General features: G+C 47.6%; 1 protein-coding gene across 1 annotated transcript; it reads right to left on the reverse strand.

The window, feature by feature from the left end:
- Positions 1-21242: 21242 nt before the first annotated feature.
- On the reverse strand, positions 21243-24578 carry GP9 (glycoprotein IX platelet). Its single transcript, XM_026798877.2, has 2 exons — positions 24454-24578; positions 21243-23136 (listed from the first exon to the last, which is right to left on the reverse strand). The coding sequence occupies exon 2, from the start codon at positions 23128-23130 to the stop codon at positions 22534-22536; it is 597 nt and encodes a 198-aa protein (XP_026654678.2). The 5' UTR covers positions 23131-23136; positions 24454-24578; the 3' UTR covers positions 21243-22533.
- Positions 24579-24786: the final 208 nt, after the last annotated feature.

Below are 24786 nucleotides of genomic sequence, written 5' to 3' on the forward strand. Positions count from 1 at the left end.
AACAAAATGTAAACAATGGTTATCTGCTGCTGTGGAATGCAACAGGTGCATCTGTGATTGGTCCGTGTTAGACGTTTGTAATTAATGGCCAATCACAGTCAGCTGAATTGCACAGAGAGCCAAGCCACAAACCTTTGTTATCATTCTTTGCCATTCTATTCTTAGCTAGCCTTCTGATGAAACCTTTTCTTCTATTCTTTTAGTATAGCTTTAATGTAATATATATCATAAAATAATACATCAAGCCTTGTGAAACATGGAGTCAGATCCTCGTCTCTTCCCTCATCCAAGAACCCCTGTGAACACGGTCACAGTCTCCCTCATGGTGACTCCCAGCAGTGAAATATTTCTGTTCTGCAGCTGCTCAGCAAAGTGTGTGTGACTTTGTCACATGTGATGTGCTCCTCACCCTGTGTGGGTGCTGCCTTTGTTATCAGCCAAGTTCCAGAACAAGCTGTGGAGAACAAAAAGATTGTAATTGTATTCATGAAGTTGTTCAAGTTGGGCATTTTGAGTGTTAGAAACCATCAGCTATTTCCAGCTCCTTTCAGATGACTCAGTTGTGGAGACCAGGCCTCTGTCGTTTGAAATGCTGTATTCATATACACAGCTTAATCATCTGAATGAATGAAGTGCAAATCCTCCTCTGCTTGCTTCTGCAGGCTTTTATCACCCTTAGTCACCCATCCTTTTCTCCTGGTCTGTCTCTGTAGAGGATGAAAGGCACTCATTGCAGGGGTTTTATCTCACAGGGGTGAGGACACACACACCACACAGAGCCATGCCAATTACAGAACTGATTCTTTCACCCAGCTGGAAATCAGCCTCAGACACCAAAGAGTGGCTTATGAGACCAAACCCTTTGGTTTATTTGGCCAATCCTCCCAGCCAGCCCCCTTGTCTTTGGTATCTGTGCAGTTCCCTGAGCTCCTTGGGGACGTGCATCACCTTGGCTGGAGCTGCACCTTAAGGAGTGCAGGCTCAGGGAGCTTTTGGGTACCTTTAGCAGCAATTGCACCCCCCCAGGATTCCTGCCTGATGTTTCCAGTGCAGCCAGTCCCACAGAGCAGCAGGATGCACATGAACTGGGATTTACCAGCTGGCCTGAGGCTGCATGACCATGAAATTCTGCACAAAGTGCTAAAGACTCAGTAAAGAAACGCCTGGAAATCTGCAGGGTCTGCTGGCTCTTCATTCGTTTATCAGACATCCAGAAATCTGGGCTTTCATTCTCCTCAAGTCTCTTTGGGATCCCTGACCTCGTCACAATAGTTGGATTTTTTGATGGTAATTTTCCCTGGTACAGATTGCTGAGGGACCTCAAGTTGTTTTAATATATGTGGGCCTTTAAAAATTATGATGCTGCACATCAGTTAGGTAGGGAAATGACACGGGAAGAGATCCCGTGAATCCCACAAAGGGATTTGATTTCATTACTTTGTTTTACCTAATGAACTTTTTTCCTTTTTTGTTTTATTACTCTTTAAGAGGATTAAGTCATAGTACAAAATTATTAGTACAACTTGCAATTTACATTAAAGTTCACAATCACTTTAGGAGAACAGAAGGAATAAAACCTCAGTCAAGTTTAAGTATAAATATTGAGCTGTGACTTTGGGAGTTGCAGTAGCATAAACTTTCAGCATGTCTAAAAATGATTAATCACTGGGAAGAAAACAAAGTCCAGAATTTTAATAACTCCAGGCTTCTGACAATCGAAAACAATTTATGTCTTTCACCTTCTGACAGTTCAGGACAGAAAACTTGTAGGGAAACTCTGGGAAGAGCTGGCAGTAATTAGCAGCTTGTTCAGAAATCCTCAGCCCATCCCTTGGACAGGGTGACAACTTTCAGAGAATTTCCATCTCTGTGGAATTCAGCAGCCACTAGGTGCCAATGTTGGTCCAGTTTCAGAGCAGTCGGACAAAGCAGTGATGGGAGGCAAAGGAATCCCTTCGGGGACTCTGAGATTTTGCTGTGCAGAATTTGTGTCCCTTTATTGCCCCTTTCACAGAATTCACAGAACCACTGGGTTGGAAGAGACCTTCAAAGTCATCGAGTCCAACCCAGCCCCAACACCCCAACTAAAGCCTGGCACCCAGTGCCACATCCAGGCTTTGTTAAACACACCCAGGGATGGGGACTCCACCACCTCCCCGGACCTGGGCTGCCATTCCAGAACTTGATCACTCTTTCCATGAAAAACTTTTTCCTGATATCCAACCTGTGTTTCCCTTGGTGCAGACTGGGGCTGTGTGCTCTGGTTCTGGCAGTGCTGCCTGGAGAAAGAGCCTGTGGAAACCCAGGAAATTCATCTGGTTGCCCTGGAGGACTCAAGACTCTGTCAGGGGGCTCAGAGACCTTGGCACAGAGCCCAAGACCCCTGTGCCTTTGATTCAGCCCTTGGAACAAACAATTACCAACCTTGTATGAAGAATGACAAGCCACAAAAGTTTAAGCAGAAGGAAAGTGAATTTATCACAGAGTGGAAAAATAGATTTTTGCTGGTTTTAGAATGGGGGTTCAGGGGGCAAGATGGAGGAATCTGGGCTTGTCCAGCCTCTCTCCCTCTTCTCCTTGGCCTCCATCTTCTGCTGTGATGTTGGCACTTACAGATTGGTTTAGAGTTGAAACTCACTGTCTAATGTAGGTGACAACTATTGGGATGTAATTGTAAATAATGCACACGTAGTTCTTAGAATAAAGATATAATACCACATTGGGGCAGTCAGAGTGCCTCTGATAGTCTTGCTGAGCAGATCTCAGCAGGTCAGAAGAAAGAATTTTATAGATAAGATACAATAAACCACCTTGAAACTGAGAACTGAAGCGTTCTGATTCCTTCTTTGAGCACCAGGCTGGGAAAAGGGACTTTGTAACACATCTCAGGTCACTCTGGGCAGGGAGAAGAGCCCAGCCCCAGCTGAGCACAGGCTCCTTTCAGGAGCTGTGCAGCGTGACGAGGGCAGCCCTGAGCATCCTTTTCTCCAGGCTCAGCACCCCCAGCTCCCTCAGGGCTTCCTCACAGGGTTTGTGTTCCCAGCCCCTCTCCAGCCTCGTTGTCCCCTCTGGATGTGCTCAGTGTGCCAAGGTCCTTCCCAAACTGAGGGGCCAGGGCTGGGCACAGCACTCAGGGTGTGCCCTCAGCAGTGCCCAGTGCAGGGGCAGAACGACCTCCCTGCTCCTGCTGGCCTCACCATTCCTGATCCAGGCCAGGAGCCATGGGCCTCCTTGGCCACCAGGGCACTCTGCTGGCTCATGGTCAGTCACTGCTGTCACCAGTACCTGCTGGGAAGGATGAAAGTGTGACAAGAAAGTCTCACAGATATGTGTGCTTGGCAGAAAGATTTTGAATGTAGAGTCTGATGAAGGAATAGAGATGGAAGCAAGTTTTGATATGGGAGAAAAGAATTGCTGAGCCAGTCTTACTGGATAAGCAAGGAAGGAAAGGGTGTGTTAGTAAGAAGAGGTTTTTATAGCTCAAATCCACCTCAAACAAGAAGATGTTTTTACTAAGCAGAAGGATAGCAGAGGCAAACAAGTCAGCAAATGTTGCATGTAGAAGAAAGGTCTCAGAATTTTCCACTGCAAAAACACTGAAAAAAAACTTCTAGCTTAAACTGTAATGTACTGAATTTTAGTGACTGGAGAACAGTAACATGAATATGGTAATTATAGCAGTTATGACAGGCTATAGATAAAAGTTAAGGTACAGATTGGTTCTTCTGTATGAAGATGCTCAGCAAAGAAAAGTGTCCAATGCATTGTAACCAAAACCAAAGGGTCTCCAGGCCTGGCTGCAGCTGGAGCTCACAGCTGTGGGCACAGCTCTGTCACCCACAACCCTGGACTGCTGTAACCTCTTGGATGGAAGAAACTGCATTTTGGTGAGCCCTTGGAGTCCCACATCCCTCATTTTGGCTCTTAGAAGTACCCCCAGGTCCCTTTCTGCTCCTGAACGCACAGATCAGGCTCATTTCATCATTTCCTGGCATTTTCCCTCTTTACACCTCTGCTATGTTCCTGGGGAAGTCAGACAGCTGCACACAACAAAAGCTGATACTTTTTTTGATTTTTAGCAAAGCCAAGCAGGGATCTGATTACTAAAAATTAGCAGAAAGAAAGGAGAACCTGGGTTGAGTGTCAGGAAAATGGCAACTATAAGAAAATTATTGCTTTGATGCTTAAATATAATATTATGTTAGTTTTGGCTTGTATTATGCTGGCTTGATGCACATGTGTAACCCAAAAGTGAATTAAAAGGCATCAAAGAAGAGGAGAGCCCTCATCCAAAGGTGACCCCCAAAAAGGGGTGCGACCACCAAAGCGAATGGTGGAGCATGTGCGGTAAAGGTGGTGATGAGGGCGGAGGTAGAAGTGTGATGAATCGAAAATGGGAGGAGATGGCATTGACATGTGGCATAGAATGGGAGAATCTTCACTTGGAAGGCTTGTTCGTGAGGTGGCAAGGGTCCAAGAACCTTGCACCTCATACTCCAGTTATCTTTTGCTTATGCACTATTATTAGAACCAAATTACTCATTATTTTAATCACATTATATTGTCAATATTTCAAGTGTATCCAATTTTATATATTTTCTAAACTATTCAATTAAAATTGCTGCTACCTCTAATATTGTTTGGTTTTTCTGATGATGGGATAATTGGGCAAACATAATAATGAGCACAAAGCCTTTATTTCTGCAAACTCAGGGATGCTGGGGGGATCTTTGCACCATCAGGCCGAGGTACAAGGCTCAGGATCCTCCAAAGGAACAGAGCCACCCCCTTGAGTTGGAGAAGGCGTGGCCTCAGTTGCAGCCCCGGGTGCCTCCTGTGGGCCAGAGCACGGCCCCGGCTGTAAATGTGCTGGGCTGCAGCACAGGGCCAGGGCGGAGCTCAGCAGCCTCATCAGAGCTCAGGGCCGCGGCCCTTCCCTGCCGGGGCCCGAGCCTGGCCCGGCCTGGCTCGGCCTGAGCAGCCCAGCCTGGCCCCAGGGGATGGGCTCCGCCCGCCCGCTGTGCCCGCAGCCAGGCCCAAGGCTTTGCAAGAGGCTTTCTCCCAGCTTTGCAAAACCTCGGCCAAGTGACCCTTGGCTGTGCTGAGAAGAGTAAAAAGTCCCCTCAAATGTAACCCCACTGCACACCTCATGAGGGATCCCTGCCTCAGGAGAGGCCATTATTACTCCTTTGTGATTCATGAGGGATCCCTGCGCCCCTCAGCAAGAACCCCAAAATATCCCTGTGTGCCTCATGGGGCCCAGGCCCAGATGATGCCAGGGAAGGAAATGTGCCCTCAGCCCCGGGACGCTCAGCATGGCCCTCTGGGGCGCCGCCGCTGGTCACAGCAGCCCCTGCCTGGCGCCTGCCTGCCCACACCGTGGGCATCCACGGCTGCTCCTGGCCATGGAGCTCAGCCTGTGCTGCTGCTGGGTGGGCTTTGCTGCTGCTACCACCTGGACAGAACTGTGAAAACACCATTTCTTTATTAAAATCAAATACAGGACAAGCCCTGTCCTGGCAGATGGGGTGGCCAACTTCAGTCCTGGCCGGGGAACAGGACCAGAGGGCTCAGGGGCAGAGGGTCTCGTTTCGGAGGGGTGAGTTTTGGGAACGCTTCATGGCGGTGCTGGAGCCATGGCAGGGCAGATAGGGGCAGACGCGCAGATTTCGGATAACAGTCAGCGAGCGCTCTGCCTGAGTTGTTACTCTCCTCTTCTCTAGATGCACGAGAGCTCCTGTGGAGAGAGGAGGTGGCTGAGGCCCCAGCTGCCAGTGGCACACAGGGAGCCTCCTGCACAGCAGGGCCCAGAGCTGGCAAGGCTCCCCAGCACGGCTGGAGCTGCTGGCACAGCTTGGCCCATCTGCACAGCTGCCCCTCAAGGCCCCGGCGAGCAGGGCACGGCTCTGGGCAGGCTCCCTGGCCAGGAGTGGGCCCCAGAGCGCCTCTGCCTTTCAAGGGCAATCTCGTCCCTGCTCTTTCTCCTCCCCACCGTGCTTTGCCTCTGCCCTGTGCCCCTGGGGCTGCTCTTGGCCAGGCAGCCTCAGTGGGAGCCAGCACTGCCTGCAGCCCCTGCAAGCCCCCCAGGACAAAGCCTGGCAATTCAGAGGCCAATGAAAGCACTGGGCAGCAGCAGAACCGTCCCCAGAGTTGTTTGGACAACAATGGACTGGCCACAACTCCACTGCAGCCACACTGGGAATATTCCCTACTTATGAGCAGCCTTTACAGAAAGCTGTTTCAGGTAGAGAATCACAAAACACTCACGATTTTCTCTTCCAGCAATACCAGATTGCTGCATAGCACATCAAGAGGCAAAGTCCTGCACCAACCAAAATGGCCATCAACTTGATGAAACAGTGTGGTTCCCAGCAGATAACTCTTCTCCAGATGTTGTCAGCATATGTTGAGGTGCTGGCTGCATCTGTGGGAGCAATGGAGAGTGTGAGCCCGTGCTGTGCTGCACTGCTGAGCTGGCAGCACGGTGGATGCGGCCAGGACGTTCTCACTCCCTGTTTCCCCCTGAGTTGGGGCCTGCAGGCACCTTGCTGCCCCTTGGCACAGGAGTGCTCAGTACCCAAACCCCTGAGCCTGCATGCCATAATTCCTCTGTGCGGTGCCCTTCTGCTCCAGACAATACATTCCAAAGACACAGATAAGGACAAGGACAATGCCCGGGGTATTGGAGCTGCTCCAGGGCCCTCCCTCCTGCAAACAGCTGCCTTTCTGCATCTACCCAGAGCGTGGGAAATTGCATGGGATCACAAGCCCATGGTGCAGTTTGGGCTGCCTGTGAACTGATGCCCAATGCCTTCCTGCAGAGGCTGGGGAGAAGCTGCAGCCAGGCCAGGCTGGCAAACAGCCCTGCAGGGCATGGAAGCAGCAGCGGGGCCGCGAGGCTGCCATGGATCCCTTCCCGCTGTGCCGGGCACGGCGTGTCCAGATGTGCAGCCAAAGCCCCCGGCTGCTGAGCCCCAGGACAAGGCTGAGGGAAATGCACCCACCACGCTGGCTGTCCACATCACTCCGTTTTCGTTCCAGATGTTGGGATTCCTTCAGGGACTTCATCACTCCTCCAGGTTTGCTCTTCCTTCTCAGGGGACCTTAAGAGAAATATTTCCATTTCCCATGAATGGATGCCACAAAAGCAGAGCTCAGCCTGTGGGGTCAGCAGGGACACACTTCTCACCCCTGCTCTGGTAGCTGGGCTTGTGTGCAACATCCACGAAAGGACCTTGGAAAGTCCTCCCTGCAGACACACCTGTAACACAAGAGCCATAGAAATTTCTGCCATCTCTGCTGATCTGCACGGGCACCACTGAGCCGCAGGAGCAGTGAGGGGATCGCGCAGGACGAGGGCACACACGTGCATAGCTCTGTCCTGGCACCTGCAGCAATGTCCCCCTGGCCGAGCTTTGGGCTCTGAGCTGGAAGGTCTCCCAGGGGAAAGGCCTTGAGCTACCGTCACCATGTCCTTGTGCCCCAGTAATCAGTATGGGCTGGGAATCCAGATCATCGTTATCAACAGTATCATCTTCATCATCAGCATCATCTGCAAAGAAAGGCAGGACAGAACAGCTCCTGTGACACTGTGGAAGATTCTCCTTCAGGCCCAAGTGGCAGTGAGAGCACCTGCGTGATTGGTGCCCTCCAAGGCACTCCCTCAGCTCTGCCTTCCACTCAGGAGCAGGGCCAGGGGCACCTCGTGCCTGCAGTGGCCCCACACTGGGATGGAAGGAGCCCCTTGTGGGGCAGTCGGGGCAGAAAGGACTCCCTGGAGCTGCTACAGCTCCAAACCCAGCCCCAGGCAGGGCCAGGGCTTGGCAGCGGCAGCAGGAGCAGCTCAGGCTCCCTGGGGCCGGCAAAGGAGCTGAGAGAGGCTCAGCCCCGGGGCACAGCCCTGGGCCCGGCCCCTTCCCTCTCTGCTCTTCTCTGTGGCTGCATACAGCACACGGAAGGACACAGTGGCATTGCACATGGGAGGAGGATGGACAGATAAATGATCCTTCCTCCCACTGACAGCGATCCTGTGGAGTCCTGTGGGATCTCTGTTGGGCACAAGCGCAGCAATATCGAGGCCAGAATTTCTAGAATCCATCCAACTTTAGAGGATCTTAAGGGGAATGACACAGGAATGTTTCTCTGGACAATGCTTACACCTGGACAGTGATTACTCTGTTAGGAAAGGGTTGCTGGTAGCCTACCTTCACCAAGGTCCAACATTCTTAAGCCGTGCTTTACCAGCCTTCCCAAATCATGCAAGTCACGATCCCAGTCTAGAAAGGAGCACAGATGGGAACCGTTCCATGCTGTGCTGGGATCCCCTTCTATAGGGAAGCCAGCACTGGAAGGGGGTCAGGTAATGCTGTGTGCCCGCAGTGCCAAGCAGCAGAGAGGGCAGCTCAAGCCTCAGCAGGGCTCAGGCCCAGAGGCACAGCAATTACCTCCTGTGGCTGTGCCTGGCATCGCCTCCCTTCCTGCAGCAGAGGCTGCCAATGAGCCACTGCTTCCTCCAGGAAACTGAGCCTTCAGCACAGCCTCTCCTTCCATCTCTGCAGAAAGGAAAAGGCACAGCTGGATCAGGTGGGGCTGTTCCCCAGTGGGAAGGTGGCATCTTCAGGGGGCACTGCATGTCCAAGTAATGGATAAGATTCAAGAGAAAGATCAGGTTATTGGGGCTGCTCCAGGGTCCTCCCTCCTCCAAAGAGCTGTCACTGCAGATGTGCTCAGAGACCAGGAAATTGAAGGGGATCTCAGGCCCATGGAGCAGTTTGGGCTGCCTGTGAGCTGATGCCCAATGCCTTCCTGCAGAGGCTGGGGAGAAGCTGCAGCCAGGCCAGGCTGGCAAACAGCCCTGCAGGGCGTGGAAGCAGCAGCGGGGCAGCGAGGCTGCCATGGATCCCTTCCCGCTGTGCCGGGCACGGCGTGTCCAGATGTGCAGCCAAAGCCTCCGGCTGCTGAGCCCCAGGACAAGGCTGAGGGAAATGCACCCACCACGGTGCCTCTCGAGGTCACTCAGGGTCCTGGCAAGGTCTTTGGATGCCTCCAGGGTCTTTTTGATTCCTCCAGGCTTGTTCCTCCCTCTCCGAGGACCTTAACAGAAGTGTTTGCATGTCAGATTAAATGATCCCACAAAAGCAGGGCTCAGCCTGTGGGGTCATCAGGGACACACTGCTCACCCCTGCGATGGGCGCTGGGCTTGTGAGCAGCAACACGGAAAGGAGCCTGAAAAGGTCTCCCTGGAGACACTCCTGTAAGACAACAGCCACAGAAGCTTCTGTCACCTGGTTCCTGCCAGGTTGTCAATGATTATCATCTGAGGGGAACATTGACAACATACCTGCAGGAGTCTTTAGAGGCTGGAAAACTTCATGGAGCCATGGTGCGGGAGAAACCTTCCTAGCAAGCTTATCTAGGGGGAAGCAAACACCCAAACCCATTTCCATAGTGTGCTGGGATCCCCCCTCTGCCTTTGGGACCTGTGCACTGCAAGGGGGTCGGGTAAGGTCGTGGGAGCCAGATGTGAATGCACAAGGCCAAACAGAACAGGGGCCTGGGGAGCTCTGGGCTGGCTCCCCGTCACTCTCCACCCTCTTTGCAGGCCCTGTGACACATCCCCGGTCAGCCCAGGGCCCATGGGCGCTCTCTCCCGCCCCCAGTGGAAACCCTCCCTAAAGGCCTGGGGAAAACCATCCCCAGCGCTTCCCGGGGAGCAGGGAGCGCTGTCCCGGGAAAGGGGAGCCAGGCTGCCGGCTCACCTGCTCCCCGCGCTTGCAGCGGAGCAGCCTGGGCAGCCCTGGCAGGCAGGGCCACGGCCAGGAGGAGCAGGAGGAAGAGGCGCAGAGCAAGGGCCATGGTGCCTTGCCCTCTGCCAGTCCCGCAGCGCTTGCTGCCACCGCTGTCCTGACACCGCTGTCCCAATGTCAGCACCACTGCTGCCACCGCCGCTGCTGCTGCCGCAACAGTTGTGCTCAAGCACTGACTGCTCGCTCCTTGTGCTGCTGTGCAACCACGGGGCTCTGGCACCTCTGTGACCTCAGAGCCTGCTGTGACCTCATGGCTGGGGCAGGATTTTGTTGGAATGGATCTCAAGAGGTGCCCTTCCAGCAAGGAGAGGATGTCCCTCCTGGTACCTATGTACAATCTAGGTTTTCTTTAAAAGAGGTGTGATATATGATGTTGGAGAAGTGTGACTTTTCGTGGTTCTTCATAGAACTGCAACGTCAAGTCCAAAATTCAACTCACGTTAGTGATTCGCACTATTGCAGTCTCTGGGTGAACAGATGAGGCCTGGGGGGCAAATCCCCACTCTGCTCATAAGAGATCCGGGGCTGCCACAGGCCCAGTGTCTGTCAGGCTCTGAGCTCATCCCTCCGGCTATGAAGGACTTCCTTCAGAATCCAGCCTCTTTCCATTATTCTCAAGGCAAGCACCTACTGATGGCTTCCCTCTTTCCCTGGGCTTGCCACTGGAGCTATGGAGGAGCTCCAGGCCCAGATGATGCCAGGGAAGGAAATGTGCCCTCAGCCCAGGGACGCTCAGCATGGGCTCCCCCAGCCCTCGGGTCCCCACCGCTGGTCACAGCAGCCCCTGCCTGGCTCCTGCCTGCCCACACCGTGGGCATCCACGGCTGCTCCTGGCCATGGAGCTCAGCCAGCGCTGCTGCCGGGTGGGCTTTGCTGCTGCTGCCACCCGGACACTGGGCTGACAGCTCCATTTCTTTATTGCAACAGAACAGCCCATTCGGGAAGTGCTGCAGTGCCCGATTTCCTCAGCCCGACTAGCTGCCAACACCAACACCCAGAGTGGGCCGCCCCCAGAAAACTGTCAACTCTGGGGTTTGGCTGTAGGGCACGGCTGCTTTACAGCACGGGTGGAGTGCGCGGGGGTAGGGACAAGGAACAGGGAGAGGTCTTCTGTATGTTTATTCCCCGCAGAGTCAGCGACAGAAATACATTGAATTAAAGGCCTCCACTGATTTCCAAACTGGGGAGGTCCCTGGGGAGGATACAGTCTTTAGCCAGTTGGGAGAAACTGAGGGTGGAACACAAGGCGGGGAATCCATTGTTTAAACCAATAGGGGATTACAGGGGAGGAGGACAAGTTAAACAAACCAACAGGGTTTCAAAGGATATCAAATGGACAGGGAAGTTTCTAGAGAAAGGGGCAGGATTGGGGAGGGATTGACATTGAATGGGAGGAGGAACAGGGAACAAAAGGGCAGGACTTTGGGGAGATGGACAACTAGGGCAAAGCCAAGAACACCATGGGGAAAGGAACAACCCTTTGGTGATAAAATGTGGTATAACAATACCAAATAAGGGGGCATTGTAAAACTGACTACTAGGACCAAATTACAATCAAAAACATGCAACACAACAAGAAAGCTCTCAGTCAGGGCTCTGTTGAGCACTTCCAAATCCTTTCCTGGCAGAAATTGAAGGCCAAATTTGCCCTTATCCATAGTGTAAACAGAGTGTTCCCCAACATTAACCCATTCTGAGCCCCTGTGAAAAATGCACATTTTATGATTGGCTTTTTGCAAATATAGCAGCCACAGGACACTGAAATCCTTCAAAGAGAAAGAATTTATTGCTCTCCTATCAGAAGAAACTAATTTCTTCCTGCCTGCTCAGCCCTCAAGAAGCCGGTTAGGATCAAGAGGGAGAAATTGACAATGTTATGTTTGCCCAATTATCCCATCAAAAAAACCCAAACAATATTTAAGGTAGCAACAATTTAAATTGAATAGTTTAGAAAATATATAAATAAGGGATAATTTGGTTCAAATAATAGCGCATAAGCAAAAACAACTGCGGGCTACGGAGGGCAGAGTTCAATGACACTTGCCACTTCATGTCCAAGCTTGCCAAGTGAAAGTCACCCCTTATATGCCATGTGCAAACGCCATCTCCTCCCATTTTAGGTTCGTCACTTTTCTGTCTCCGCCTTCATTACCACCTTTACCACGCATGTGCCACCACTCGGTTTGGTGGTCGCACAAGTCTTTGGGGGTCGTCACTGATGAAGGCCCTGTAGTCTTCTTCGTTGTCCTTTAATTCACCTTTGGGTTAAACATGTGCACCAAGCCAGTACAATGTAAGCCAAGACTAACATATCACTATATCTACATATCAAGGCAATAAATCCCTTATAATTAGCATTTTCTGGGACCCGACCGGGTTCTTGGTAATTTTTAGCAACTGTATCTTCAGCTTCTTTCATGTGGTCCTTGAAAACATCTGGGAAGGGGGGGTGGAGCCCCTCCTCTCCCTCTCTTCTTTGGCATTACAACTTTTTAACTATTTATTATTCTCAAATATTAATTACTGTATCAATACCAATTACTGCTTCAATTTTTATTAGCACGAATCATACTTATTTATCACAACAATGACCAGACAGAATCCTGTGTTTGAATGGAATTTATGCATCATGTATGAGAAATACGAATATGCAACAGGTTATTGTTTTTAAGGGCTAATCCTCCGTTAAAGTCTGTCCTTTTTCGGGCTAATACTGCCCAGAAAATAGGTACCCAGATTTCTGTATCTCTTTTTTTCTATTGTCTCCTACTGTCCTAATCCAAATTGTCCAAAATTTTTATCACTCTAATGATATTGCTATTTTTATAACCAATTTATTAATAATAAAGTTTTACAATTTTACAAACAAGTGATTGCCATTTTTCACACCCCTCCTGGGAATCAGGAACATGTGTGGTGGGGCCGGCTGCACCTGTGGGAGCAATGGGGAGCATCAGCCCGTGCTGTGCTGCACTGCTGAGCTGGCAGCACGGTGGATGCGAGCAGGACGTTCTCCGTTTGCCCCAGAGCTGGGGCCTGCAGGCACCTTGCCGCCCCTTGGCACAGGCTGTGCCACCCAACAAAGCCCAGCAGGCCGGGAGGAGAGCCCGGGGGCAGCGCAGCTGCTTGGGCAGTGGCTGCTTGGAGGGACACGGGCCAAAGCCATCCCTGAGCAGCCACTGCCAGCCCTGGCCCTCCCTGCCCCGTGACAGCTCCCCCAGCCACAGGGAACTGACTGACAAAAACTCCACAGCCAGCAAAGAGTAGGTGGCTCCATAATTGCTCCTTTTCAGGTCTGGATATATGTATTGGTGATCCATGGTTGCATTCCAGCCACCAGCAGAGGTTTGAATCCTCAGTCAGGCTGGACCAAAGGCTTTCTGTCCCTGTAGCCCTGAATTAAGCAGGGCGATGCATCCTTGGATATTGACCAGCCAGGACAGAAAAGGTGTTAAAGAGATAATAAGACATCACTGTGTGTATGCTTTCATGCTAATTATATTTTCAGAGCTGAGAAAAACACTACGGTTTGTTAGGAGGAAGCATTGGTAGAGATGTCAGTCTTTAATATTCATCATTCATTGTTTATTGTCCCATCATTTTAATGGGATAAAATAGGTGTTATTTCTGTGAAGATAATTTTAAAACAGCTATTTCATTATGCTTTCTAGAGATCATTGCAAACATTTTTCTATTAGCTGTTATTGTTGCTGCTTGTCATCATGAGCCTTTAACTATTTTTAAAATAAAGAACTCTTCAAACAAAACCCACAAATTTTCACATTATATTGTTGGGCTTATGTGAGGGATCTGAGATGAGCTCTCTCATATTGTGAAAGCTCTAAGGAGTGCTTTGAGTGTTAAAAGATTTGATTTTCTTTGATTAATCCCCAGACTCCATTGGGGTTAACACCTGTTTCATACAAAGGTAAAACAGGAAAAACAAAATGGGTTTGAGTCAATTCCAGTTTGTATCTAACTGTATTTGAGAGTGGTTCATCAGAAAAGAGTAGAGAGTGCTACAAACACTCTGTAGCAGTCTCTGATCTATTACTACTCTAGCAATGCCGAGAAACAGCTCTAAAACCTGGGAGAAACCCCCAACACTGGCCTTGGTCACCTTTCCTGTTCTCTCTGTCCCACAGGGGAAGTGAAATTTCACCTCCACCCAAGCGAGCTGCAGGGCCCTGGGTACAGGGGAGGCTGTTGGCAATTCCCACTTTGGATCTGGGGGTAGGGCTGGGTTATGGTTCAAAGCACCTGTGGAGACTTTAAGAGAAAATTAATCCAGTTCGGCCTTCTAAATAGTCGTCTACAGTGATCTCAGACGAAACAGAAAAAACACTAGGGAGATCCTAAAATCTGTTCCCCACTCTTCTGCAGCACTGGAGAAGGAGCCAAGGGCAGGGGCTCCAAGAAAGCTCAGAAACTCTGTGAGGACACAGTGAATTTACTGAATTCTCTGCAGCAGCAAGCATTCATTCCCACTGGGGATGTAGAACAATCACCAAAATTGCTCATGAAAACCAAGTTAATTTGAGTTATGGCTTGGTGGTCACATTGTTCCAAGAGAAATTTTCCAAGTAATTTCAACATTTTGTATTTACAATGCAGACATGGTGTTTGATGTAGGAATGCTCCTTTTGTGGTACAGCCTTTCCCTGGTCAAATTTTAGCTAACAGAACATTTAAGAAGTCAGACAAAGCATTTATGGGAGGCAAAGTGCACAGTTTGTGTCTTTCCATTGCCCCTTTCACAGAATTCTGAGAATTCTCAGAATGACCAGGGTTGAAGAGACCTTCAAAGTCATCGAGTCCAACCCAGCCCCAACACCCCAATTAAAGCCTGGCACCCAGTGCCACATCCAGGCTTTGTTAAACACACCCAGGGATGGGGACTCCACCATCTCCCTGGACCTGGGCTGCCATTCCAGAACTTTATCACCTTTCTGTAAAACTTTTTCCTGATATCCAACCTGTGTTTCCCTTGGTGCAGACTGAGGCTGTGTGCTCTGGTTCTGGCAGTGCTGCCTGGAGAAAGAGCCTGTGGAAACCCAGGAAATTCATCTGGTTGCCCTGGAGGACTCAAGACTCTGTCAGGGGGCTCAGAGACCTTGGCACAGAGCCCAAGACCCCTGTGCCTTTGATTCAGCCCTTGGAAAAAACAATTACCAACATTGTATGAAAATAACAAGCCACAAATTTTAAGCAGAAGGAAAGTGAATTTATCACAGGGTGGAAAAATAGTTTTTTGCTGGTTTTAGAATGGGGGTTCAGGGGGCAAGATGGAGGAATCTGGACTTGTCCAGCCTCTCTCCTTCTTCTCCTTGGCCTCCATCTTCTGCTGTGATGTTGGCACTTACAGATTGGTTTAGAGTAGTAGCTCACTGTCTAACATAGGTGATAGGTATTGGGAAGTAGCTGTAAATATTGTATACATAGTTTTTAGAATAAAGACATAATACCACCTTGGGACAGGCAGAGAGCCTCTGAGTGTCCTGCTGAGTAGACCTCAGCAGGTCAGAAGAAAGAATTTTATAGATAAGATACAATAAACAACCTTGAGCCTGAGAACTGAAGTGTTCTGATTCCTTCTTTGAGCACCAGGCTGGGAAAAGGGACTTTGTAACACATCTCAGGTCACTCTGGGCAGGGAGAAGAGCCCAGCCCCAGCTGAGCACAGGCTCCTTTCAGGAGCTGTGCAGCGTGACGAGGGCAGCCCTGAGCATCCTTTTCTCCAGGCTCAGCACCCCCAGCTCCCTCAGGACTGCCTCACAGGGTTTGTGTTCCCAGCCCCTCTCCAGCCTCGTTGTCCCCTCTGGATGTGCTCAGTGTGCCAAGGTCCTTCCCAAACTGAGGGGCCAGGGCTGGGCACAGCACTCAGGGTGTGCCCTCAGCAGTGCCCAGTGCAGGGGCAGAACGACCTCCCTGCTCCTGCTGGCCTCACCATTCCTGATCCAGGCCAGGAGCCATTGGCCTCCTTGGCCACCAGGACACTCTGCTGGCTCTTGGTCAGTCACTGCTGTCACCAGTACCTGCTGGGAAGGATGAAAGTGTGACAAGAAAGTCTCACAGATATGTGTGCTTGGCAGAAAGATTTTGAATGTAGAGTCTGATGAAGGAATAGAGATGGAAGCAAGTTTTGATATGGGAGAAAAGAATTGCTGAGCCAGTCTTACTGGATAAGCAAGGAAGTAAAGGGTGTGTTAGTAAGAAGGGGTTTTAGGACTTAGAGGAAAGGATAAACCCACCTCCAACAAGATGTTTTTACCAAGCAGGAAGACAGCACAGGCAAACAAGCGTGCCAATGTTACAAATAAAAAAAAGGTCTCAGAATTTTCCACTGCAAGAAAACTGAAAAACAACTTCTGACTTAAACTGTAATGTATTAACTTTTAATGATCGGAGAACAGTAGCATGAATATGGTAATTATTGTAGTTATGATAGGGTCTAAATAAAAGTTAAGATATAGATTGGTTCTACTGTATGAAGATGCTCAGCAAAGAAAAGTGTCCAATGCATTGTAACCAAAACCAAAGGGTCTTCAGGCCTGGCGGCAGCTGGAGCTGCCAGCTGTGGGCACAGCTCTGTCACCCACAACCCTGGACTGCTGTAACCTCTTGGATGGAATAAGTTGCATTTTGTATACAATGAACTGCATGTTGGATGGAATAAACTGCATTTTGGATACAATAAACCGCATTTTGGATACAATAAACTGCATTTTGGATGGAATAAACTGCATTCTGGAGAGCCCCTGGAGTCTCACATCCCTCATTTCAGGTCTTACAAGCACGCCAGGTGCCTTTGTGCCTGAGCACTGTCCAGCCACACCGTCCCTTCAGGCTGTAATTGCTGCTGGTTTAGTTTTTTTCTTTCCCTAATCCAGCTTTTGATAAGTGCACCTGAACATTACATTACTGGGTTTTGAAGTGTCTTTGCAAACTCAAGATAATCAAGGATACCCTCAGTTCTAAATGCTTAGCTGTCGTGAGGGCAGCCTTTGGTGTTGTGGCCATTGCCAGACCTTCCTCTGCTTTGCCCTGCTGCTGATGGCAGAAGGCTGTAAAGGTCGGCTTTATTTGGATGTGTCAGGTTCCAGAGTCCTTCTCTGTGGCCATAAGAGGGAATCTATAAATCCTTGTCAAAAAAGAAATTATTAGTTAGGATGTAAAGCCCTTCTGACCCCTAAAGAGGAGACAAGAGAGATGATTCAAGGGGAAAAGGGAGGCTGCAATCCATCCCTGCTGACACTCCCTTCTCTAGGGATCAAAGTCATTTAAGAAAAGGCCTCATTTGAATTTTTCCCCTTGGACTAAGATGAATGCTCTGTATTTCTGTAGCCCTATTCCTTAATAGTATTCTGAGGGAAGAGGTTTCAGTCCACTTTTCCCAGGCAATGTTTTGATGCAGAACCGCACCATTCAATTTTAATAACTCTGCATTGCTAGAGAACTGGATGGATGCTGGTCAGACAAGCCAAGCCAAATGAAATCTGAGCAAAATTCTAAACTCTAACATTTCTTTTGGCTGAAATGAAGATGCCAGGTCAGGCAGTGGCTGTGACATCACTGGGATGGACACTGGGGAAGGCACTGGAGAGGCCACATCAGGAGCAAAGTGCCCCTGGTAAAGAGCTAAATATAAATATAAATATAAATATAAATATAAATATAAATATAAATATAAATATAAATAGCAGCCATGTGGCCATTATACAACTGGAGCAATTTGTTGTCACACACCCATTATTGAGTGCAATCTGAATTTCAGTGGAGTCAATCTAATGGCAAAATATTTACGTGGGTCCCAGCAACAGAGCTGCAGCACTTTGGGAAATGGTTTTGTGCTCTGGATAGAAAAGGCATTAAGATAAATAAACTTAGCATTGCTAAGTATTACAGTAAACTTAGCACCTTCAAAGGAGTCATTAGGTAGGAATTGTTAATATTTCATCTGTTGGCAATGAAACTAAAGCTGTGTAATTCAGGTATAAATCATAACATGCAAGTGTGTGGGCCTTAAGAATCCAGGAAGAACATTGGTTTTATGAAGCCTCAAATTCTATTTTAATAATTCCCCAAACAGTGCATTTAAACATAAATCAGCATGAGAATGAATATGTATTGGCTAATTAATTTAGAATACAAGAGTGGCAGCACATACCAGCCAAGAGTCTGTTTCACTTCATTTGGTATGTGTTTTGTACATTGAATTAGTGTTCAGTTCTTACAGTTTATGTTTTCTAGTTCAAAAACAGAAGAAATTTCCTGTTGACCTGAGGGAATCCCTATTTTTTTCTTGTCCTATTAGGCTAGGAAAAGTCTTGGTTTTCTGCTGTTTGAAACCTTTTCTTGGGTGAGTTTTTCTCTTTTTATTGGACAAGTTATTCTAGTAGGTTTTTAATGCAGCCAGTGCAAGCAGAAGGTGTACAAAGAAAATGAAAAATTACTGTCATTATGTGACATCTCTCTTATGGCTTAGCTGGCGTTTAACTGAACAGAAAGAAATATTTTACTTTGAATTACTAATTTTCTGTGTAGTTAAATTCTTTGAAAGGGAGCACTAAATCTGAATCCTTCAATTCCCAGCCACTTAACCAAGTGATAAATACAGAACAAGCTGGTTAACTTTGGAATTTTGTTCCTGAGAGCAGAGCTGTGCTTGGTCTCTCGTCTGAATTTAGTGAGAATTGATTTTACCGAGGTTGCTGAGCAAACCTTAGGACAGGTTTACAGTCAAAATCCTCTCAGGTGAGATGAGTGTAAACCCTTGGAGATGTGTAACTTCAAATCCACTTCCTACACTCACTGACATGTAAGAGGAGAGAGAACAGAAAAATGCCACATATCCATCTGATGGAGCTGCTGGGAAAGCCTGGGCTGATTCTCAAAGCATGGGTGAAACAAAAAGCTGTTTTCAGATTTCTTCCTGAAAAAGAAAAGCTGTTAAGTGCACTTAGATCTCATTCATCATTTAACCTTCACTTGCAGGAAGTGGGATTTGAAACACATGAGAAATGCATGTTCTTAAAATACCAACATCCTTAGAGCATGGGATGGGGCAAAAATGCAAATTCAGTGACCTCACACCAGTGGTAGGTACGTTTTAGTGAAAACATTGCAATTTTACTCTAAATAAGCATCTCTTCTAAAATAACAAGCATGCACTTTTGCTCCTCTGTGGCAAGCAGCTGCTCCTCCAGGGCAGGAGGGCTCGAGCTGGCTGCATTCCCCAAGCCATGGCACCTCCTGCACTGTCCGGGTGCCCAGCCCTCCCTGGCACTGCCACCTGCATTGGAGCTGCTGGCAGTTGTCACTGCCCTGTGCAGGCAGGAGGAAGGTATTTCCTACTAAAAATGAAAATAAAATAAAAAAATATGTATAAAAGCAGGCATATCGAGTGTCCATGGCAATGCCACTGTTTTTCCCACTTGCTCAGCTCCACCCTTGGCACCTTTTGGGCTGCTCCTCCCCAGGCTCCCCTGCTCCTGCTGTGCTCTCCCAGGAGCTCCAGTGGCCCCAGCAGCTGCTGCTGCTGCTTTCTTTCTGGATTTGGAAATCCTTCTGTCCTATAAACAAGCAGAAGTGCTTCAATTCTTTCAGTTCTGGTGCAGAAGAGAGTGTTTGTAGCTGACTGCAGCAGGCAGCCCTAGAGTGGCTGCACCCAGAGGAGCAACATCAGTGCTGCAAACCAGACAGCTCCACAGGGAAGAAGCACTTTTATATATATATATATATATATATATATATATATATATATATATATATATATATATATATATTTATATATATATTTATATATATATTTTTATATATATTTATATATATATTTTTATATATATTTATATATATATTTATATATATATTTATATATATATTTATATATATCGTTTTATTCCATAGAACAGAGCTGGGCTGGTTTATTTCACTGGGCAGAGCCACTTTTATATCACTGGGCAGAGCTGGGATGTTTTATTCCATGGGGCAGAGCCACTTTTATCCCATTAGGCAGAGCTGAGCTGTTTTATTTAACTGGGCAGAGCTTGGCTGGTTTATTCCATGGGGCAGAGCTGGGATGTTTTATTTCATTGGGCAGAGCCACTTTTATTCCATTAGGCAGAGCTGAGCTGTTTTATTATATTGGGCAGAGCTGGAATGTTTTATTCCATTGGCTGGACTGTTTTATTTCATTAGGCAGAGCTGGGCTGGTTTATTCCATTGTGCAGAGCTGGGGCTGTTTTATTCAGCCTGCTCTGAGCTGAGGCAGGGTGGTTCTTAGGAAATGAGCTGCCTTGTGTTCCAGGGAGCTCCAGAGCTGGCTGTTAGCACATTAATGATCATATTAATCATAATAACCACGTTCTGTCAGGATGGTGGCCCTGTAGCACAAAGGAGAGCAGTGTTTTGTGATGATAGAGCCTTGCAAACTGCCCTGGTGCATGAGCTCAGACCTGGAATAAACTCTAACTAAAGCCTGGCAGAAGGCAAGCAGGAAGCTGGACAGTTCAGCTTGAGCAATGCTGTTTGCTCCAGTGTTAACAAAATATAGAGAATTTATAGGCAAAAAGGTAATTCACACATACTGTGCTATTTAATTAATAAAACCTGCAAATATTCCTCACCTTAACTGAGTTTCAGTCTACACAGAATTGCAGTTTACCCAGAATTGCTGTTCACACAAACCTTCTCTGTGTGCTACTGTGAGGTTTTGGTCAATAATGCTGACTCTGATGACTTGTCCTGCCCACTGTGGAACCAAACCTCATTTTATTTTATTTTATTTTATTTTATTTTATTTTATTTTATTTTATTTTATTTTATTTTATTTTATTTTATTTTATTTTATTTTATTTTATTTTATTTTAATCATCCCAGCAGTCACAGCTGTGTTCCCAGACTGTGCCAGCAGATACAGCCACCACCAGTTTGCCCCTTGCAGGCAGGATGCAGTGACAGTTTCTGGGGTGCTCCAAACCCATTTTGGGAGTGCTGCCTGCATGTTTCATTTTGATAGCTGACATATTTTCCTGCCTTTGCACATTGTTAGCAGCTGTGGTGTAATTTATGCAGTTTGATGGAGTTTGTGGCTAAGCATGACACAGTGGCCCTGCCAGATAAACACTGAGTGTTGCTTTTGACCCTCAGTTAGTTCCAGCTGTCCCCTTTGCAGAGGGTTTTTTTCCCAGAAAAACCCCAAATGGATGAAAAGTTATAAATACAAGGCTGTTTTGGTAGAATGTGAACTACTGCCATGGAAGAGATTCCCTCCTCTTTCCTCTTAGAAGGACAGAAAAGTTCTCTCAATTATTCTTTTCCTGTTCATCCTGTGTATTCTGTGCACCTTATGTGATGTGTTGGTTGGTGTAAGCAGAAATGTTCACTAATTGCTCATTTTAAAAATATTTGTACTCTTGAAGCCATGTGGTAAAGCAGTTCACTATTCCATGCATATCTAGTTTATAGGCACAGAGGAGAGTGATAAGCTTTTAGTGTGAATTATTTATTTCATTCTGGGGAAACAAGAAATATCATGTAGGAAATTCCATGAGAGGTGGCAGAGTGCATTTCTTCTGATTATTCTGCATTCGTACAGAATGTTGGTTGTCTTTTGAAACACTGAAAAGCTCAGTACAGGGGAAATATTCTAAAATTATGTCCAAAGGACAAGTTCTGGAAATATCTTAGAAATTTAATCAGAAATATTTAGAATCATGAAAGAGATCAAATTTGGGTCAATATGAATGTTCAATAAGCATTCATTATTTCAGTTCCACACAGAATACTTTATCATTGTTCACCCTCCAGGAAATTCCATAAGATTTAAAATTATTTTGCTGATTATATTGCCATTCCCAGTCCATCTTTAACTGTATTCAATCAGGGATGCATTCAGTGTCTGCTCTGTGTAATCTGGGTGCTTTTGAAGCTCCTGAACCTGAGGAAGAGGGGTGAGTTTTCCTGTACACAGGAACGGTCCTGCCAAGCCCCCTGGGACACCGAGAGATGCTGATGGGCTGTAAACTCACAGTGAGAAAAGAGTTGTTAAAATAATACAACTGGTGTTCATCTCCATTTATTAAAAAGTGTAGGGGTGTAAATCTTCTTTCCATAAGAGCTGAGAATTCAGTGGGAAAACAGAAAGTTAAATGATTTTTAAAACTGTGGAATCTGCTCTTCACATGAGCAGACGGCGGCAGGGTGGAAGTTTGTGACCGTGTTCACAGGGGTTCTTGGATGACGGAAGAGACCAGGATCTGACTCCATGTTTCACAAGGCTTGATTTATTATTTTATGATATATATTACATTAAAACTATACTAAAAGAATAGAAGAAAAGATTTCATCAGAAGGCTAGCTAAGCTAAGAACAGAAAGGAATGATAACAAAGGTTTGTGGCTCAGAGAGCCCGAGCCAGCTGACTGTGATTGGCCATTAATTACAAACAACTCTGTGAGACCAATCCCAGATGCACCTGTTGCATTCCACAGCAGCAGATAACCATTGTTTACATTTTGTTCCTGAGGCCTCCCAACTTCTCAGGAGGAAAAGATTTGTCAGAAGTTGTCTGTCCAAACTTCACCAAGCTTTTTTATGGACAAAAATTAAATCCAGCTCTCCTGAGGACCCAAATTTTGGGCTTTTTAGCACTGACTATTCAAACAAGCCCTGCCAGTGCACGTTTGTTGTGGAGGAGTTTGCAGTTTCTGCCACGGCAGGGAAGAGCTCACAGTACCTTGTGGGTTTTGGGGATGCTCCTCCTCAGCCGCCGGCTCCCGAGGCGGAGCTGGCACACCAGCTTTTTGGAGAACTTCAGAGCCCACGCCACTAGAAGGAGGGTAATTACTGCTCCAGCAATTAAAATGAGGTCTCTCCAGAAGAACTGGAGACACTTGGTCGGGAGAAGCCTGGTGCAGACACCCAGGTCATTCCCAGTCAGCTGCCCCAGGGGCTTCATCCTGAGTGGAGCGGGGCTGGCGCAGCGCAGCCGGGCGAGCGCGGGCGCGGAGAAATCCTGCAGCCACAGCTTCAGGTACAGGATGTGACAGTCACAGTGCCAGGGGTTGTCCCACAGCCGCAGCTCCTGCAGGTGGCCCAGGCTGTCCAGGGCCCCGGTGGGGATGGAGGCCAGGCTGTTGTTGTGCAGGTGCAGGATGCGGGTCAGGCGCGGCAGGGCGGGCAGGGCGCGCAGCCCCCGAGAGCTGCAGTCCACCCCTGTCCCCCAGGGCTCCCCCAGGGACCAGCAGCTGCACTGGGATGGACAATCCTCCCCCAGCACCGTGGGGAGCAGCAGGGCACAGCCCAGCACGGCCAGCAGCTCCATCTCCAGCTGCAGAAACAACAAGAACTGAGGTTTATTAGTGTGGTTCCACAGCAGTTATTGCTCGCCCAGGTTTGGGTTTGTGGAATAAAATCTTTGTGGAAGAGGTTTTACAGTGATCTCTGTGAGCCATCGAGAAAAGTTTGACAAGAGGATCCATGTTTACCCCTGAAAGAATTCCCTACCAAGGTTGTTGACATAGAAACCAAGAAAGAAAGAAGAATAAATAAGTGAAATCTGCAACTGCCTATTCCAAGAAGCACTTTGCTTTTCTCTCGTGACCAGTGAGTGAAGTGTAAACTTATGAGCTTTGTAAGAATGTAGAACAAGCATGCATGCTAGAATAAAAACAGGGTTTGAAGCCTTCTGGAAACAGAGTGTGCTGCTTTGTATTGTCCGATGACAAATCTTTAGCTTTCTGTATGTCCCACAGAACCACCCTCCCTATGTTCGGCACAAACAGTTGAAGACAGCACAGTTCTTCCCTTTTCTCTCTGGTTATTGTTTTCCACTCATAATTGTACAAAATTCTTTCTCTGTATGTCCCACAGAATCACTCCACAACTTCAGCACAAACACTGAAGACAGAGCACAGTTCTTCCCCGTCCTCTCTGGTTCATTGTTTTCCCTTCATAATTGTACAAAAATATTATTGATTAAAATTCTGGGGCAGAATGTCACCAGGAGATGATGGGAAAAGCTAGTTTAGTTTTAGGTAAGGGTTTCTATTCTGCTTTCATATTTTCATAGATCGACTGTTCAAACTGTGTGTTTAAACCAGTTTGAGTTGACAAATACCCTGTGGTTCCTCTTTGTGTCCTGTGCCACCTGTTGCTTATTTTCTTTTTCATGTGTTCCTCTGTAACTGCCCAGACTTAACTCTGCTCTTGATAGTCATAATTTACCTTCTGTATTGTGCTTCTACCCACCTCCCTACCCCCAGTTTTTTTTTGCTAGGGTGGTTCATTAACCAATTTTTGACATTGGTACGTACCCTATATTTTGTTTTGTTCACCCTTAAAGCCTATTGCAGCTGTTAAGATAAACTGAAATCTAGGACTGGGTATTCTGAGTATCTTTGCTCTGAATCCAGATACTCATCTGTGATTTTTCAAGAAATCTAACAGAGCTCTTTTTCCCAAAGTAAACGTCTCAGAAGGACAGACTATGACAGCTGGCTAAAATAAGTTAATTGTTATTTATGGAAAAGAAGATGATCTCTTCTGATTAAATATAGAAGCAGCAAGAAACTCAGACTCAAAGAGAAACCAGAACTGTGTCAGAAATGCAGAAGGGAGAGCTGGGGAGGTGCTGGCTGACACTTACCCTGTCTGGCCCCCGTCCCTGTGCTGCAGTGGGGCTGGCAGGGCAGGCTGAGTGCTCAGAGTCCCAGGCAAGTGTGGCAGGGCAGCTTTTCCTGTGCAGGATGGGGCAGCAGCCCAGAGCTGCTATTTATGGTTGTGCTGTGGCATCAAGTGCGTGGGCTGGGTCTGGTGCTTGCTGCAGGCAAGAGGAAATGCTTTGGGATTCTTGTTTTGTTCCTAATGTATTTTTCCTATTTCATCTGACGGGATCTGGAAAAACTCATCTGAAATTTGTGGGGGTTTTTTATCTCCAGAAAATCTCCAGGTATAAAAGTTATTTTGGGCCTGAGCTGCT

Source organism: Zonotrichia albicollis, chromosome 12 (genome assembly GCF_047830755.1).
Source record: "Zonotrichia albicollis isolate bZonAlb1 chromosome 12, bZonAlb1.hap1, whole genome shotgun sequence".
Classification (NCBI taxonomy): Eukaryota; Metazoa; Chordata; class Aves; order Passeriformes; family Passerellidae; genus Zonotrichia; species Zonotrichia albicollis.

Excerpts from the sequence above, each read along its gene's own strand:
- GP9 (XM_026798877.2), bottom strand. The coding sequence starts at position 23,130 with ATGGAGCTGCTGGCCGTGCTGGGCTGTGCCCTGCTGCTCCCCACGGTG.